This window comes from Thamnophis sirtalis, unplaced genomic scaffold (assembly GCF_051295495.1).
Source record: "Thamnophis sirtalis isolate CommonGarterSnake01/CBP01778 unplaced genomic scaffold, rThaSir2_p1.2 scaffold_9, whole genome shotgun sequence".
Taxonomy (NCBI): domain Eukaryota; kingdom Metazoa; phylum Chordata; class Lepidosauria; order Squamata; family Natricidae; genus Thamnophis; species Thamnophis sirtalis.
The window spans coordinates 82,144,952-82,164,833 of record NW_028261389.1 but is presented as its reverse complement, the minus strand read 5'-3'; the positions used below and the strand labels follow the sequence as shown (position 1 = coordinate 82,164,833).

At 43.6% G+C, this 19,882-nt stretch overlaps 1 protein-coding gene across 1 annotated transcript in view; it reads right to left on the bottom strand.

Moving 5' to 3' along the window:
* Nucleotides 1-16,084: 16,084 nt before the first annotated feature.
* SEMA3D (semaphorin 3D) overlaps nucleotides 16,085-19,882 on the bottom strand; it is an 82,183-nt gene continuing 78,385 nt past the window's right edge. The window contains exon 17 of the mRNA XM_087722427.1: nucleotides 16,085-17,988. Within this exon, the coding sequence (XP_087578553.1) occupies nucleotides 17,584-17,988 (405 nt within the window). The 3' untranslated portion in view covers nucleotides 16,085-17,583. The remainder of the gene's footprint in view (nucleotides 17,989-19,882) is intronic.

Below are 19,882 nucleotides of genomic sequence, written 5' to 3'. Positions count from 1 at the left end.
TCAGACTTACTTTTAAACACTTTCACAACTTCATCAAGTTGTAAAGCTTTGAGGTGACTTTGTTATTTTCATCTGTGCCGGAGCTGCTGAATGTGTGGTTGTGTTTCCTGCACCCTTGAGCGTGCCAGCTGGCAGGCCAAAAGGCACCAATAAAATTATGAAATCCCCGTTAAACCCCGTAAATGGATCTCTTCCATCCATCTTTCTGCACCGATCCATCTATGTTTAGGGTTGGGTGCAGTTTCCGCAGGCTGAAGCAGCCCTCCAGCCGCCTCTTCCCCTCCCGGCTCTCGGAAGGAGCCCCGGGCCTCTGCTTCTCACTGGCAGCCAAGAGCTGCCTTACGGGAAAGCAAGGCAACCCTGGTTGCAAATCATAAAATATGCTCCAGAGAAGCTCCTGGTAAGCAGACCATTCCTTGGCTTCCTTGGCTCTCTCTCTGGAACTGCCTCCTCCGTTCCGAGATGCCAGCAGGAGGTGTTGGGAAAGGGAAAACAATGGCCCATAAACCCATCTGCCAGTGTGAACTCGAGGGCACAATAATCTTCCTCCGTTCCACGGAAGACTCACAAAATACACACTTTGTGCCAAAGGAACGCCCCTTCTGCACCCCCCAGGCTTCCAATGTAAAAGCGGTTGGAACCAGATTTCATGGACTTCCATTCCCACAGCCCTGGGATTGTCCCCACAAAGCTTGGCATGCTAACCAGGCAATGTGGGTGGGTTTTCCTTTCAGGAGCCCCCTTTATTTTGCTCTGCTTAATTTAGACAGAAGAGCTGTGTTTTTTTCTTCCAAGAAGGTGTAACAGGACAAGGTTCAGATCAGTGCTCAGTCAGAGCCTCCCTCCCTCCTTCCCTCCCTCTTTCTTTCCCTTCCTTCCTTCCTCCTTTTCTTCCTCCCTTCCTCCCATCCTTCCTTCCTTTCCTCCTTCCTTTCCTCCCTTCCTCACACCTTCCCTCCCTTCCTCTTTCTTTCCCTTCCTTCCTTTTTTCCTTCCTCCTTTTCTTTTTCCCTTCCTCCCATCCTTCTTTCCTTTCCTCCTTCCTCACACCTTCCCTCCCTTCCTCTTTCTTTCCCTTCCTTCCTTCCTTTTTTCCTTCCTCCTTTTCTTCCTCCCTTCCTCCCATCCTTCTTTCCTTTCCTCCTTCCTCACACCTTCCCTCCCTTCCTCTTTCTTTCCCTTCCTTCCTTCCTTTTTTCCTTCCTCCTTTTCTTCCTCCCTTCCTCCCATCCTTCCTTCCTTTCCTCCTTCCTTTCCTCCCTTCCTCTTTCTTTTCCTTCCTTCCTTCCTTCCTTCCTTCCTTCCTTCCTTCCTTCCTTCCTTCCTTCCTTCCTTTCTTCTCCATAATTCTTACATTCCAACTTCTATTTTTATTTTAGAATACAATTATTTATTGGTCAAGCGTGATTGGACACGCAAAGAATTTGCCTTTGGTGCATATGCTCTCAGGGTACATGAAGAAAAATAAAATAGAATGCATTCATCAAGAATCACAAGATACAACACTTAATGAAAGTTATAGGTTACTAATAAGCAATCAAATCATACAAGATGATTAAATTATTTGACAAGATGATTAAAAAAATGCAACAGCATCTGAGCTGAATCTGCCACCGTGATGAAACCAGACGTGGGCTTGTAAATTATACCTTTTTTTTGAGAGAAAGAAGGATTTGGGAGCCATCAAAGCCAAGTCAAGTTAAACATTGAACCCAGATCCGCGTCTCTCCCAGTTGAAATTGGCAGCGTCTCAGAGCAGTGTAAACTCTGCAGGGTGGGAGGCCTCGGTCTTTGGTTGAAATCCATCAAGGGTCCTTTCCATTTTCGGCTTGCAATGCTGGTGGTGACCTAAATTGTCCTTGCAAATCGACTATGAGGGGATGTTGAGATGCATCAATAAAGGCTTGTTTGTTAGTTGCTTTTCTATAATGAGCTTCTTCTTAGGAATTCAAGTCATGTACACAGAAACTGCTCCTTTTCTCTCCCCAGCGGTAGGTCAGGTTCAGAATCACCCCATAGGTCTTGTGCCCCACAGGGATTTGGAACTTTGACCTGCTGGTGCAAATCTCGCATTTTCAGAAGTTTAATTGGTGCTTCCCAGGTAGCCTTTTGCACCTGACAACTGGAGAGCCTTTTCTCTGTATTTTTTATTATTATTATTTCTCTGGATGGGGGGAGGGGTTTGACTCGTCTTCCCTTCTCATGACACCATCTTTGGGGGTGGGGGTTGTTGGAGTTTTGTTGTCAGTCCTGCAGCCATCTTTTCTTTTGGATCTCTGGCCTGCCACACTTTCTATTATTCTACCATGCAATTTCTATGGTGGGAAAATGGGAGGGATGGGGTGCAATGGGTGGGATTGTACGGAGTTAGAAGATATGTAGCCATAAGAACATTCTTCTTAGAAAGCCAAGGTCATCCTTTGTCTCTGCACCTGACTGGAACTGGATGGGTGGAAGATGCCAGCATGGCAGTGGGAGATTGGACCATGGGATGATGGGCTTGTGGGTGTGGGGAAAAGATCTTGAACTTTCAACTGGGTGGGGAAAACAGGGAAGATTTCAGATTCGGGTTTTCCCAGATGTGCCAACGTGGCTCTCTTCATAAATTGGGACTTTGAGGAATCCTTTGCCTCGGACTCTGATTTACTTTTGGAGGCTATTTGGAATCCTGACATTTGTCTGTTTTTATATGTGAAGCCACTGGAGTTGCAGCCCAGCCTAGAAATGGATTTCCTGTCATTTAGGGGAAAGCAAGTGAAAACAATGACATAACCCAGTGTTGGAGCTTAGCATTGTCCCCACCCTATCTGGAAATCCAACACCTAAAACAAACCTTTGGAAATTCCCAGCCTGCCCACTTCGTGTTATCGACAGAGCAGATCTGACAGTCCCTAATTAGCAAAAACAAATAGAATGATGAGGTCCCGGGTAAAAAGACAACCTGTCCACAGTGATGAGGGGGATTCATTTGAAACAAATGAACTATTTCAGCTTTCTCCAACAGGTTCATCTGGAGCCCAGAACCCCGAATGTTCGGCTGTGGCCAGGATGCCTGGGGAATTCTTGGGGGTTACACTCAGAATCCAGGGGAGGGGAGGGGGGCAGGCTGGATCATTAGCCCTGTGGATGTTTTTTTGGATGTTCTAAAAGATTAGATTAGATTTAATTAATTTATAGGCCGCCCAATCCCGAAGGACTCTGGGTGGCTTACAACAAATACATTTAAAAATAGAAAAGTTAAAACAAAGAGACATAGATTAAAAAAAAACCCACAACATGCACCCAGTCTAATCCGGGCTGGACCTCAGTCATGAAGTCAACAGCCCCAGCCCTGCCGGAACAGCCAGGTCTTAATAGCCTTTCAGAAGGCCATGAGAGTGGGGAGGGTCCGGATCTCTGGCGGCAGTTCGTTCCAGAGGGTCGGAGCAGCTACAGAGAAGGCCCTCCCTCGGGTAGTTGCCAGCTGACATTGTCTGGCTGACGACACCCGGAGAAGGCCCACCCTGTGCGATCTTATCGGCCGTTGGGAGGTATGTGGCAGAAGACGGTCTCGTAGATATCCGGGTCCTAGGCAATGTAGGGCTTTAAAGGTAATGACCAGCACCTTGAATTGTTCTCGGAGACCAATGGAGAGCCAGTGCAGCTCGCGGAAGATAGGTGTGATGTGGGTGTACCTTGGCACACCCAAAATCGCTTGCATGGCTGCATTCTGGACTAGTTGTAGTCTCCGAACACTGAAGAACTGAAGAAGGCTCAAGGAACAGGATTTCCCCCCCCTCTTCATTTTGGATCATCCCAGGTGCATTGTTGACCTCTGATTTTACAGCCACTAGGCCTGTGATGAACGAGCACATGAAACGAATGCTCATTTAGTGCTGAGGGAGGGGCTTGGAAAGCAAAGCAGATTTCAGAGAGACATGCCTGCTCTACTCAATGAGCCGCCTGTGGTTTGCAACCAGCTCCTCCTCTGCTTTGGGGGCAGCAGTCCTGTCCAAAGAGGGGTCTCGTGTGGCCGTTTTGGGTCAGCTGAAGGGTCAGTTCAGAGGCTGCGGTAGATGCAAGCAAGATGCACCAGAAAGAAATGCAGGTGTGGACAATACCAGGAGAAATCAGAGGGGAAGCTTAAGTCCCCTGAAGCTGAGCATCTCCATCAAGGGCTGCCTAGTTATTCTGCTGGAATAGACCCTGGTTTCTCAGATCCATGATCATCCCTGCTTTCTGAGACTCTGGTGGTAGAGACCGATTGCTTTTCTCCTGCCTTCCTATCTTTCAGATAATGTTTGCACAGGTCCTTCCTTCCTTCCTTCCCTCCCTCCCCTCCCCTCCCTCCCTCCCTTCCTTCTCTCTCTCTTTCTTAATTCTGCTTACCACCCTCTTCACCTCCCTCTCCATCTTCCTGCCTTTTGGAAAGAAAAAAAATAATCTACCTTTTATACCATACTTCGGCTCGTCAATGAGTTCACTACTATGTGAACAATGTAAGATGCTATTGTAAGACATCACAGAAACTATGGGGGAGATTTCTGCCTCCTTTGATTAGCGGACAATATTGCCTGCTCAGTCAGCGCTTACATTTCTTACACCTCCAGCATTAAAAGAAACGACCCTTGTTGTCCATCCTTTCAGATACGTTCCTTGGTGAAATGCAATTTTTGATGAATTAACCTTGATCTCCGATCTACAGTTACCGCCATGCGCCAGTTCTTGCGCACCAAGGCTTGCTGATTAGAAGACACGGCATTCTCTGGTTGTTTCCAACAGGGCCAAAGCCATCCACGCCTCCCACCTCTACGCCACCCCCAGTCTCTTCTCCAGGGAACGTGATGGATGAACTCTCAAACCCAAAAGCTTTGGAAAACCTGCAGAGACCTGAGATCAAACCTCACTGAGCATAAATCAAAGACAAGAGCCTCCAACTTCTCCTCCCCCCCCCACTTTATTTTGAGAAGCAGCAGCAGCAGCAAAGATTCCTTGGCATTCAGTTTGGTTGACTGATATATTAACTTTCCACCCTGATGGAAAGATGATTCCAGTGGGGAAAAGAGATACTTTCCCCAATTTATTAAAAGGCTGGCCTGAGACCCTTAAAGCGGTTTTGGTGATCTTCAATATGTATTTATGTTACATTCATACCAAAACGCACACTTGAAAAATTCAGCCCAAACTCAATTTCTAGTTATTATTTTAACTAACCCTCTAATATGGGCTGGCATCTCATGCACACTTCTCAAAATAAACTCATCTTCAATGCCATTATCCAGATGTTCAGATACCCTTCTATATTATCTCTTTTCACAGACTTTGAGGTACATAAAAAACCTTTTGCAATGTATGCATTTCTGTAAAAAGACACGTGCAAATTTTTAAAATAGGTGCAGGGTTTCCTCCCTAAGCAGGGGGTTGGACTAGAAGAGCTTCAAGGTCCCTTCTGTTATTCTAGAACTCTAGGTGCAATGATTTTCTTCCTATTCAAGGTGCTTGAACAGGTCCACTTTTCTTTCTCTCTCTCTCTCTCTCTTTCTTTCTTTTCCTTCCTTTCCTTCTTTTTCTTCCTTCCTTCTCTCTCTCTCTCTCTCACACACACACAAACACACTCACACACACACTCCTATGCCTCCACCCCCCTTCTAGGGAAAGCGTCTCAGACCGATGTCTTTTTCTTTTAACACCAGGGGGCCTCTAGTTGTGAATCCCTCCCCTCCTTTCACAGGAGTTGGATCAAAAGTACAATAGATGCTTTCCAAATCAAAGTAACCAAGAATAAGAAAAAGGAAACACAAATTGTCCCTTTCATTGTTAGGCAACCAGATGCTAAACCAATTACAGGTAGCTGAAAGAAAGACTAGGATGCCAATAAAATCATAAACACCCTCTCAAAAATCAATCTCCAATAAAACACTATTCAAGAGCAACTGATAGTGGTCGGGACGTGTAGCTGAAAGAGCCAAGGTGGAACAAAGGAGCAAGGACTGAGTTGGCATCAAGTACAATAAACTCCTGATAGAAAAGACCAGAAACAATGGCCAGAGACGCATCCCAGCTATCAGCATTGATCAAGTAGATTAAAGCCAAGTCTTTAAACAGATCAAGGACCTGGCTGCAAAATGCTTTATTCTTTAGCAACAAAGGATTCTCCCAGCGTGCTTTTCCTCCGTTTGCTTCTCCGGGGCTCCAGTATCTGGTGTGGACATTGATTGGTTCATCTCTAACTGTGGGTTAATTTGTGTGATGGAAACCACGATGAGTTTCATTTAACTTTTGATGGGTTCAGAAGATTTCTCTGAAAGGAAAAGCCGGCCCGAGTTAATTAAGGTTAAAGGAACAGTTTCCTGTTTCAGTCTAATTTCACACTACAATGAACAATGTTGAGGTGTTAACTTCTTTGTTAAAAAGTGTCTTGCGTTGCACTGGCAAACTGCTCATTGGTGTATAATTTGGCAAACCTTCAGGAGATCCTGTCAACTGATATTTTCTGATTTATTTAGTTAATGCATCTGGGAAATGAATTGTGAATGGCACAATGTACTGAAAAGTGAACAAAAGTATGAATAAAGAGAAAAGCCAGACTTGTTTGTGCCTCTTCCCCAGGCCTCTTAAATTTCATGAGTGAAAGGTTGACATTCTTCAAGTCAGATCTGCTCTTGATATTCAATTGCTCACTTGGGTCTTTTTTATAATTGCAAGAGGAGCAGGACTCCCCATCCCTTGGTCTCCCTTTCACATACACCTTGCAAGCCATCTCCAAATCATCATTTGCTTCCTTTATCTATGTGTGCCCTACTTTTTGGTCTGATCTCGAGTCATCTCAAGAGGAGACGTTGAGGGTCTCCAATCCAAGAGAGCTGAAATAGGCCTGAAAAGGCTCAAACTATGGAGGATGTTTCCCCTCAGATGTGAGAGATTCCGTCTTACTTGCCTTTCGCGAAGTGGTGTTGATCCTTCTGTTCAGGAATGCTTTTCTGGTGGACTTCACAATGATGGACCTCAGCAGTGAACTGTTTTGTGTTCTTTTCTTTCAGTTTGAACCCCTGTGAGTCTTTCTAAGCAGGACAGATATAGAAACAGCTATATCAGGGGTGTCAAACTCAACTTCATTGAGGGCTGCATCGGGGTTGTGTTTGATCTCAGGGGCCTGGGCGTGGCTGGGGTGGGTGTGGCCAGCTTGATGTCACTCCTGTTGGGGGCTTCTGTGGTGACCCAAGTGTTCTGCCAGTGAAAATGGATTCCTGAAAAGAGCCGAGGTGGCACAGTGGTTAGGGTGCAGTACTGCAGGCCACTTCAGCTGACTGTTATCTGCAGTTCAGCAGTTCTAATCTCACCGGCTCAAGGTTGACTCGGCCTTCCATCCTTCCGAGGTGGGTGAAATGAGGACCCGGACTGTGGGGGCGATATGCTGACTCTGTAAACCGCTTAGCGAGGGCTGAAAGCCCTATGAAGCGGTATATAAGTCTAACTGCTATTGCTAACTGCTATTGCTATTTTTGGCTGCCACGGCCTCCTGCAACCCTCTGCTAGTGAAAACAGAGCTCAGGAGCCCATTTTTGGTGGCAGAAGGGCCAGTCCTTTGCATACAGGATCAAAGGACCCCACGGGCCGGATGTGGCCCCACGGCCTTGAGTTTGACCCGCTGATTTGTGTATATCAAATACACCAAAGAATAAAAAATAATGCATGAAAAGGGCTAGGGATTAAACAGCCTGTGTTCCCAACTCAGTATGTCTCAGCCCCAAGAAATGTCTCTGAAAAAGCAACCACGATTTCATATTCCATCAACAAGAACACATTTTCTACCCATTCAAAGTAATTGTTCCACTGAATTCTATATTGGTCAGGCTTCATCTCAAGCACTGAAGCCTTTTGTGACCTCACACTTCAAAAGACTTCTTAGAGAAAGTGGGAGCGTTTATTTTTAATGGCTCTGTACATCATTTTATAAAAGTTCCCTTTCAGGTTATAACAGGGTAAATTTCAACCCCATATTTTCCCATCCTTCCATCTGTATAAAATAACCAAAGTTTTTAGCTCACTTTATCATTTGTTCTGCCGCTCGTCCTTCTTCTGATTTATATTTCAATAAAAACTTATACTTTAGCCATCACATGTGCATCATTTGTACATAGTTCTGTTTCAAATTCACTCTTAAATGGTTCAAAACCATAAAATCTTTTATCTGCTTTCAGATAACTGTAAACAATAAAACATAGAAATTCATCCCTATAAAGACGGATTGAAGGAATAGAATATTTTTAGCCTTGAAGGAAGAAAAAGACGGACGGGAACCTAATAGCATTTTTCAAAGTCTTGAAAGTTCATCAGACAAAAGAAGATTGAGACCAATCTCATTCCTTTTCCATCTTGCAAAAGCACGGAATTATGGATTAATGTTACAGGAAGTTACAGTTTCCTGCACTGAAAGCCACGATTTTAGGAATTCTGGTTTATTTATGGAGCTTAACTCTTGGTTTTTATTTTACATATTTATTTTATAAACAGTTCATTTCCTAATGATGTAATTTCACTCCCCTTTAACTTGAAATAACTTGCAGAAAGCATAAATATGCTCTGCTTAAAGCTCTACTCTTTGGTGCAGAAACTAAAGCAAATATTTGTCATTTGTGACAGAGATTCAGAGGGGACTTGGAATTCTAATACTAGAACATTATTAGAAATTAGATTGATAGCAGTATAGCAGTAGACTTATATACCGCTTCATAGGCCTTTCAGGCCTCTCTAAGCGGTTTACAGAGAGTCAGCATATTGCCCCCAACAATCTGGGTCCTCATTTCACCCACCTCGGAAGGATGGAAGGCTGAGTCAACCCTGAGCCGGTGGGATTTGAACCGCTGAACTGCTGATCTAGCAGTAGCCTGCAGTGCTGCATTTAACCACTGCGCCACCTTGGCTCTTTGCCAACAGAATCTGACATTCTGTTTTCTATAATAGAGCAGGAGAACCGGTAGCAGAAATTTTGAGTAGTTTGGAGAACCGGCAAATACAACTTCTGGCTGGCCCCGCCCCCCTCTATTCTCTGCCTCCCGAGTCCCAGCTGATCAGGACGGAGTGGGGATTTTGCAGTATCCTTCCCCTGCCACGCCCACCAAGCCACACCCACAGAACATAGTAAAAAATTTGAATTTCACCACTGTAATAGAGGATATTACATATTATACATTATTATCATTAGAGACTAGAATGTTTTTTTTTTTTAGAGATTTGGACTGGATTCATTGTTCAAAATAGTAATTCTGACATTTTGACCTTGTAATACTTATGGGCAGTTATAATTCCACCAGAATCATTTGATGCCGGGACTTTCTTCCTCTTCTTCCTCCCCACAACTTCAAGGGGGGAAACCCTCACCACAGACTCAAGCTTTGAAGGATATAACTCAAGGTCCTAATATCACACATGTTCACCCCGAGGATGTGATCCAACCCAGAGACAGTTGGCTATAATCTTTATTAGCTTTACCTTTGGAAAGGTTAAACGCGTGAATGAAACCCGCATGAGGAGGCTTAACTCCGGGGCTGCTGTGGGATCAGGAGAGGGTGGCAGAAGGAATGTTCCAGAAGCGAAGAAGGGGCCCTCCTGTGATCCGAGGTCTGATGTGATTTAACACAGAGGCACACGTGGCCTTTCAAGATCTCACTTCTGTTTTCCTAAGGAGCCGCTGCTGAAGAGACGCACACAAATTACCATAATACAGAACAGTTGGCAGAAAAGGACCAGCAATGATATCTAATAAAAGAAATGAATATTCTGTAGGCCACGAGGTTCTTCTGTTACCACAAACCATCTGTTTCCACAAGACGCCTGAGCCTCACTGCCATCTCGTAGCTGGGCTTTGTGGAGGGGAAGGAGAGGGAAGAAATATCTCCAAACGTTCCTTTCCACGCTTAGAAGGTTCTTTTATTAACAAATCTGTTATTAAGCAACGTTTTGGACTATCACCTGTTATTAACCTGGATCTGTAGATGTGCTAAATGCATCGTGTCTGCTTTGGAACTGGTCCAATATGTTGGCTCTTGAAACAAAAGAAACACAATTTCCATCAGCTTCTAATTGTCTTTTTCTAATGTTAAAACCAGAAGAAATTGAGGATGGCTTGGTCTAAAATGAGGGGTTTAAAGTAGAAACACATGGGGAACATATTCGAAGGCTCAACTTATCTTTGATTGACAGATGGACATGCCACAAGCCAGAGGCCCTCTCTCTCTCTCATCTATCTATCTATCTATCTATCTATCTATCTATCTATCTATCTATCTATCTATCTATCTATCTATCTATCTATCTATCTATCGTCTGCATGACTTCAAATATCACTTGAAAATTGCTTTAATAATTGTGACAGGGGACATCTTGATAGTTGTTGTGACCAGAATCTGGCCAAAGCCTCAAAGTCACCTGCATCTTCTCCTTTCTTCCTTTCTGATATCACAGTTTGTGAAGAGTTAGTCTGATTACTCTTTTCATAATAATTTATGACTGCTTCATTTTACCTGACATGATAAATGTCATAAATCAAACATTTTAATTTGCATAACTTATTTAAATGTCAGAAATGTAATTTTGTTTCCACAAACGTGTTTCCTCTTTTACAATTCTTTGCTTTTAGATGATCAATCTCTGCATTTCTGGACTATTCACAAAGAGCAAAAAGATTTCCATTACAAGGAATCTAAAGAAAAAGATCCTGTTTTGGGGCAGCTGCTTACTATATACCAGTTGAAAATAATCCTACAAGCAACAGGGATCCAGATATTGATGTAATTTGCTATATATAGGATTTCTCTTTCTCTCTCTGTGTGTGTGTGTCTGTGTGTGTGTGTAAGACCATATGCACAATAAAAAAAACCACTGTGTGTAACTTAATATCAATAGACTGTATATTTAAGAAACACCTTTGAAGTGCCAAATCTGATGATCCAAAACATACGTCTATGGTAAAGAGATTTATTCTCTCCACTGCTGGACTGGGAGCCTTTAGGCAATTCATGGTAGTTTTGTTTTCTATTCTGACAAAATAGATATCAAGTTCTCTAATATTTTGAACTGGGGGCATCAATACTTCGACTATATTTTAAAGATCTGGGTGGTGAGGGGTTGTTTTTTTGCATAAAGTGCTCCCCCCCCCCCAATGCTCGTAAAAGTTATTTTTTTTTTTTGTTACACTTTCCTTGTCCAGAGTTTATTTAATTGCTGCAACCCCCTGGAGAACCTTGTGAGAACCAGTCTAACTATTTCCCCATCCTTTCCTTTTCAAATAAAGCATCAGCCACACCCTTAGAGTGTACTTCAATGTTGCTTTAAACGTCCATTTGCAACATTCCGGTCGATTGATCCGTCTGTAAAAGTGTGGAGTTTGTAGGATTCTGTAAACATTTTCCTAATTGGAAAAAAAAAAATGAGAGCAGGTGGGTAGAAGCCTGGCGTTTCCATCCGTATTGACCCCCACTTGTATTTCGGCTCAATTTTTGACTGAATCTGTGTTTTTAGCAGCTCCGAGATAAGCACTAAAGCCCCCCTCCCATTACCCTGCACACTTCAAAAAATGCAACCAGGCAGGAAAACAACCAAAATCACCTGTGGTTTGTGACAATTTTTATTCTGTCATATCATTGTGTACCTTTAATAACTAAAGCACCTGGCTTTGGTAACAATCCCCTTCCTTGCCTCTAATTCCATTTTAAAAAAGAAAAAAAACCTATATTTTTCATGCCAAATTAAACACCCCCATAGATTCCACATTATTGCTCTCGAGCTGCACTCTTGGATAATGGCAGATAATTACAGCCAAGCGCCTCCTTGCTGGGCGACTTCCTCTCCAGCCGGGCTCTCCCGCTGGGAGGTTGTGGTGGCAGAGGCCTCCCCGCTTACTCTGAAGCGGAAGACTCCCCTGGTGATGCTGGGGCTCCCCCCCCCCGCTGTTGACTTTACCCCAATGCCGGGTTTGTTGGGAAGGCCGGCTTCATTGCACCTCCTGACCCACTGACCGAGGGGAGGCTGTGGGGTGCAGCTGGAGAGTTAAGCATTCATCCTGGTCACCCCCTCACTTTTCATCTCGCTTAGTTGCCAAGTTGTGCCTGACTCTTCGAAGTCCTGTGGACCAGGGCAGGTCATTCCTCCCCCCACCTCTATCCTCCTCTGGGAGTTTCCCCAAATGACCCTAACTAACCATCTCCTCCTCTTCGCCCCCTCCTCCTTTGGCCTCCCCACTTTCCAGAGGTGGGCTTCTACTGGTTCGGACTGCTTCAGCTGAACTGGTAGTGGTTGGGAAGCCTAGGTCGCTAGAACCGGCAATGATCCAGGCCTGCCACGCCACAGAACCGGTTCTCCTACGGGGGCCACCATCTTGATTTTTGGTTCCGTGCATGCGCAGAACGTTTGTAATTGCAGAAATTTAATTTTTTTAACGTTTTGCGCACACCTGACTTGCAGTAATAGCAATAGCAGTTAGACTTATCTACCGCTTCATAGGGCTTTCAGTCCTCTCTAAGCGGTTTACAGAGTCAGCATATCGCCCCCAACAACAATCCGGGTCCTCATTTTACCCACCTCGGAAGGATGGAAGGCTGAGTCAACCCTGAGCCGGTGAGATTTGAACAGCCGAACTGCAGAACTGCAGTCAGCTGAAGTAGCCTGCAGTGCTGCATTTAACCACTGCGCCACCTCGGCCGGGTAATGCCGTGAGCAACCCTACATCTTTTCCAACATTGGGGTCTAAGAGATGGCAAATCTGAAGTCGATTCCTTTGGCTCTTCTACCTAAGCTTAGAGTAGATGCTTTTGAGCATTTCTTCTGGTTGGGTGCACTATAGTTAGCTGTCTGTTTTGCTCATCCTCACAATGTATTTCAAGAAGTAAGCCTCATCTCTGTTGTAGTTGTAAAACCCGATTTGCTAATGATTGCTTGGATAAGATTCCCGAGTTCAGTCCTTCTGGAGTCCCCACCCAAAACATTCACCTCCAGCAGGTTTAATTGTGGTAGTGAGTATATTTTGTAAGCTACTTTGGGGGGGATTATGTGTTTATGGGGGACAGCCACTGGATCTTTGATAGTCGGTCATAAGTAGCGCTTGGGAAGTCTGTCATAACATTGAACAGTTGCTAAGCAACAGGTTGCAAATTAAGGACTACCTGTAAAACTGTATCCAGAAGGCGAAAGAGGGTTTATTATATATTAGAATACCGTATACCGTCTGAATTAACTGCAGCTGTGAAGCCTCATAAAATCTGGAGTCCAATTCATCGCCAGCTGACCAAGGACACAGTTGTCTTCATTTTCTTAATATAGGAGAATTCATTTAGTTCTGCAGACAGGTTGATAATTAGAAACAACCCGGAGCATCAGATATTTCACTAATTATCTATAATGTTTGACCCCTTTAAACCTTTCGTGACAGAATGAAAAAATTCAGCTTAATTGGCTCCCCCCTCAGTGGATGTTTGTGAAACATATTGCAAAACTGGTGCCAGAAAGCAATTTGAAATCTCTCTGTTTATTTTCTCTTAGATATTTTTTTTCCCCTCTCGCTCAGAGTTTTTCACTTTTCAAACTTCATGCCTTCCACATTCAGATGGTGAAGCAACAGGAAAGTTTTTCTGGATGATTGTTTGCAAAATGAGTTGTTTTTTAAGACAGGATTGTGGCTTCTTTTCATTCACGAAGTCCTTGATTCATTCCACAATTATTCTTGTTTGAATTCAACAACTTTTGGCCGGCCTGCTGCAGTATCTACCAGCAGCTCCAAGGCTGAATCTTGAATTCCTCAGTTCTTCAACAAAACGTTTATTACTCTTTGTCCTTAACAGAATACCAGAGTTGGAAGGGACCTTGGAGGTCTTCTAGTCTAACCCTCTGCTCAGTCAGGAGTCCCTATTCCATTCTAGACAAATGGCTGTTCAGTCTCTTCTTAAAAACCTCAAGGGATGAAGCACCCACAACCTCTGGTGGCAAGCTGTTCCACTGGTGAACTCTTCTCATTGTCAGGGAATTTATCCTTAGTTCTACGTTGCTTCTCTCCTTGATTAGTTTCCAACTGTTGCCTCTTGACCTCCACTCCCAAAGTTACAACTTGTTGAAGGATACGTTTTGCATTCATGGGCCTGTTATCTCTCGTGTCCATCTATAAAGGATGAGGAGCAGTTGGCTGAGCCTGAATCTTTTTTAAAGTCTTTGTCTCCATGGAAGATCAGACCCAGGTTTAACTGGGCTTCCTGAGAACTTTTCTATAAATAGCGGTGGATTTTTTTTTCTCCCACTTTTAACCCGTTTTTAAAAGTGGGAGAATCTGTTTTGATTCCTTGCTTTTCAATGACAATGCAGCTATTTTACATACGTATTCATTTTTGCAAACAATCACTCTTTTATGTATTTTTCTTTATCTTTTCTTTTCAATTCAGCATTCTAGAAATCGCCCCTTTTCACTTTTCCCCAGAAGGATACATTCTTTTCACCTTGTTCCAAACCAATCCTTCTTGCTTCTGTTCATTTTCCAGTCGTTACGATGGAGAATTAACTTACAAACAGGACTCATACTTTTCTTCCTTCTACTGTCCCTTTCCCTTCTTTTCTTTTTCCTCATCCATTCTTCTTCTTCTTCACTTTTGGTACAAACTCTTCCCATATTCAGAACCTCCAGCATCCTTCACGAATCCTCTCCAAACATCAAAAAGGGTCACATCTAACACGCTTCCAGATTCATTCCTTGCCCCAGTGTGCATATGATTATGCTCAAAGCATGTATTTGAAGCAAAACTAATGACCTGTGAACAGAAACACACCAGTCATCGTGTCAATTCCTTCTTGGGTCTCCAAATGGTCCAATGGGCTTTTTGTAGTCTCTCATTCTGAGCCCTTGTCTCCTGGCAGAATATTTCCCTCCCTGGGCTGTGTTCAATCTGGCAACACATCGTCCCAACACTTCCAATTATTTTATAACTTAAACTTACTTTAAAGGGTTTTTTTTTAAAAAAAAATCCTGCATCATTTCAGCCAACAAAATGGCCTTTGTTCTATTTTTACTTCTTTTCATGCCCATCGAGGTGGGAGGCCCTCAGTGACTTTGGCTCACCCCAAAGAGTTAAGCAGGTGTCCCCCTTGTAACAGACGGATGAAAGGGCTGTGGTGATGCCATACATGCGCTTTGTAATTTTGTGCTTGGGGATGGAGGGAAGAACAAGGAGGATTCACAGCAGAATTGATTTTCTGTGCAGGAAAATAGGAAGGCTTATTTGTAGGCCAGTCCAAGAGTTTTAGGAAGAAGGCTAGAAGGATCTAGTCTTAAAAAAACCCTCTGTGATATATCAATTTCACACTCATTTTCATTGTCTTTAAAAATCCATTCTTTGTAAAATGGCCCATACAATTTGGGCCAATGACATCCCAGCTATACTGTGCATACTATTAAAATAGAGTTTCCTCCCACTGAGATAAAATGACACTAAGAATTTTCTTTATCTATACTACCACATGGAAGCAACGAAGGGAGCCTGTGATGTTGTATTTGTATTCATTGACGCTTTTTACCCAGTAACCTGGACCGCAACATCTGAACACCACTAGAAAGGTTAACCTCTGTTGACTTTTTAAAATCGGAATTGCACGAGAGTTTCAGTGTGTTATGCAGGAGGCACTGAGCTATTTAGATGCACTGATTTCAACCTACCCGCCCCCAGGGTATTTTAATTAAATCCTCATCTGACCTCAATGCTTTTTCTCTTCTGTTTTATAAAATTTCCTGTTTTACAAAGAAACAAACGAAATCTCTACTCTTCCAAATGACACTGGGTTGGACAGTTGACCTTCTTGATGGAGAGGTTTAGCGGCATTTTATTCCTGTAACAAATTTTGCTCAATTTGATTTTGGCTCCAGCAACGCTCAAATATTAGATACTTGAATAAAGGCGAGGCCAAATGGCTCACGAGCGCATGTATTCCTCCCCCCACAAAGGTGCAGCCCTTCACCCAACTTCCAAGGCAGAATATGGCCACACAATTATTAACTCAAAAAATTTACACACAAATACGTAAAAAAAAGTACGTAAAGAAACATCTACTTCCCCCCCCCCCCAAAAAAAGCTGGAATCAAAACCAGTCTCTATTTTATTGAGTGCCACGCCAATTACATGGGTTTCCCACAAAATTTACTCCCAAGATGAAAGAGAACGCATGAGGAATAAGAAAAGCCTGTCGTTTTTGGTATCAATCCAAACCTTCCTTCATGTAAGGAAAATGGCTAATTCATCATTTCACACTGACAAAAGGCATGGAGCAGAAGGACGCTGGGTGAGGCCAGGGCAACGGTTGGAGGATTGGCGTCAAGAAGACAATGCTTGTGCAAAAACAGCCTGAAAAAAACCATCAAGCCAGGCTCTCCGTGGTCTGGCTTCTGAGGCTACAAACCAGCCTCCGTGAATCCAGGATTGTAACTTTGCCTGGCCTGTTTCATTTGTCTGCTTGAGAGGGAGAACCCGCTGAAAATGAGGCGTCCTTTTGCAAAAAACGTATCCGTCATTTAAGCAGCGAAAAGTTAAAAAGTTTTTTTTTTTAAAAAAAGGAGAACATTTTACAATTTTTTTGAAGCTGCCCATCTCTTTTGTGCGCATTATTTACACGTGGACTTTGTCTTCATTTTATTTTAGTAAAAATATAAACACACAATTTCCGCCAATGCGCTGCCGCTCCTAACACATTGGGGAAAATGCTGTTTTCCCACACCTTCTCAACAACGCTGCTTCCCTCCTTTTGCTGGTAGATTTAATCGGTCCAGATTTCATGTCAGAGAAACACCTGAAAAGCAGCAGAAGAGTCAAAACATGGTAAGGTGAGAGAGACGTGGAGAAAGGGGACAAAAAAATGCTTTCCAAAGAAAACGGGTGTTGCCCGAAATTCTGCGCTGGCCCCCCACTTGCCTCCTGGATACGATAACATAGAACAATAGGGTTGGAAGGGACCTTGGAGGTCTTCTAGTCCAACCTTCTGCTCAATTGTATTCTCTGTTCCCATCTGTGTCGGCGTATCCTTTCAACAGACAGCGGTCCAACTGGTTGCCACCCATGTCCACCTTCTTTCTATGAAGCTAAGGTTACACTGGATTTATATACGAAGGCATCACTCTTCTTCCATTATACAAAGCCTTTCTCACCTGTCCATTCAAGCCAGGACATTTGTGGGTGCAGCTGAGTGAAGCCAAAGTGTGTCTGGATAAGGATCCATGGATGGCTAGAAGAAATCTGACAGTCTGACAGCCACACATGTTTTTTAGTTTCCTTGGACTGAATAGTTCAATGACCCTGCGGGCCTTTTGTTCAACTTTGGGGAAGGAAGGAAACAGCCACTGGATCTCCTTCATCACGGAACTTTACAGAGCATTGTTTTATGTCAGTTCAGAACTGAGGAACATACAAATCCCAAAGGTTTCCCCCCATTAATGGCGTATTTGTCCAAAGGTCTCAAATACCTCAGCGATTATGTGCCATCAGGTCTCTTTGAGAAGCAACATTGCTGGAGAGAAGAGCATCACCAGAACAACAAAAGTACGTTCCCCGGCACAACTGTCTCTTAAATAAGGCCTGGGAACTATGTGGATGAGGGCTGGTGATGCCGCCGGTTCCGTTTCTTCTTCATCTCTTGAACATGCTTCCACTTTGGGCCTCCTTTGTTACGCTGCCGTTTCTTTTCCCGGTGCCACATCTGCTCACAGTACTCGTCCAGGTTGAAGCTGGGGCTGCTAAGCAGCTGGAGATAATCTTTGTATCTCAGCCGGGACTCGGCTTGGAGATCTCGCGTCCGGCTTGGTTCTTCTTCCGCCCTGTGGCTGTTCTCCATCTGTCCATTCTCGATGACGTTCAAATTTAACTTCACGATGGTGTGGACAAACGTGTGTTCCTGTGCCTTGCAGTAATACGTCCCAGCGTCCTTCTTCTGCAAGCTACGGATCAGCAGCCCATATTCTGTCTTGAAGGCTCTTTCGTCTGGTTTCAGCTGTTGGGCAGGAAAAGAAGAAACACTATCAATGTTTATTTTATATTTTATAGAAGAGGAGCATATGTTACATGAACATTGAACCCAGGAAAAAAGGAAGAGGTTTTTCAACAAAATCTAACACAAGGCCTCTCTGTGAAGCTCCTTTCTACTCAGACTTAGTCCATATTATTTGGTAGCTTCCATGTGTTATTTGTCATTATTTCACAAACAAAGTTTTTGATTGTGATGATTCTGCAGCCCTCATCCGTCCAGTTTCAAGCTCAAGTAAGATAGATATAGCAATAGCAGTTAGACTTATATTCCACTTCATAGGGCTTTCAGCCCTCTCTAAGCAGTTTACAGAGTCAGCATATCGCCCCCACAGTCTGGGTCCTCATTTCACCCACCTCGGAAGGATGGAAGGATGAGTCAACCTTTGAGCCGGTGAGATTTGAACCGCCGAACTGCAGATAGCAGTCAGCTGAAGTGGCCTGCTGTACTGCACCCTAACCACTGCGCCACCTCGGCTCTATATATAAACATGACATGATTCTAAAAAAAACAACCCCACATCTGGATGTTGCAACGTGACTCCTGTGATACAAAGTCTGCACTTATTCACATGATACATCGGGAAAGAAGCAGAATTCTCAGCTGCAAAATGAAAAAGAAAATGTAATTGCTAGATACCCATAAACGGTGGACATATAAAGTAGAGGAACAATCTTCATGGTATCTTCTTGGACAATAATGGGAAGTCATTCTGGAAGATCCGCATGTTCCATGTTAATGCATATAAACTTTTTTTAGATTCTTTATTTCTAGATATCTCATTTCATGCACGAACGCCACCAGTCATTCTGGTATTCCAGATGTTTCTTAACCTACCATCCCTCATAATTGCCCAGGTGGGCTATGGCTGCTTGGAGTTGTAGGCAAGCAACATCTGGAGGACGTTGACAGTTTTTACGTTCTTACATTTCCTAAGACCAAGGAACATGGCTAGATGCGTAGCTTGTCTAGAACTAAAAAGGGTGGGGTGAAATTAAGTCAAAAATACCAATCAATGCAGGCCATGTGGCTTGGAAGCAGTCATTCCAAAACAGATGGAGTGAGGTTTTGATATAGGAAGCTTTGGAGAAAAAAATAGATGGTAGAAAATTTAGATAGCAGAAAAATTAGATGGTAGAAAACTCTTAACGTCTGCAGTGGTAGAACTGAAAAAAAAACATCTATTTGATTCGGCGTATGGATGAAACTCCTGGGCCAAGGCGGCCTTTGTGCAGGGTCCCAACAGGGCAGATCCTTGGTTTTCAAGGTGCAACGGAGTCAAGAGGGCAGAAATGCTTTCTAACAACCGAGACTCTTAGAAGGGGCAGCCTATGAAGGGAGGCAGATACTCCCAACTTCCACAGAGGCAATTCTAGGCTGTTCTTTTATTAAATGCAGCACTCTAAAAGCATGCCCTAGACCAGTGGTTCCCAAACTTGGCAACTTTAAGACTTGTGGACTTCAACTCCCAGAGTTCTCCAGCCAGCTCTGCTGGCTGGAGAACTCTGGGAGTTGAAGTCCACAAGTCTTAAAGTTGCCAAGTTTGGGAACCACTGCCCTAGACTTATATTTAAATATCGAACAGGTCAAAATGCATTTTTTTTCTCCTTTTTTCTCTTCCCCTGAAGAAAACCAAAGGGGGTTTCCTCAGCTGCTCTGGGCGTGTGCTTGTCTCTACGCCACTGAGTGGGTTGTATTCTCCAATCTGTCAGCAACAGAGGCTACGTGGCATTAAAGGGTAAACCGCAGCCATCTTCTCCAGATCTTGCAATCAATGGAGTACAATAAACATTTCCTGATGTTGAAGCCAGTATTGGCTTTCAGGCATTTTCACATGCAATTAATAATTATGGGCTCTATT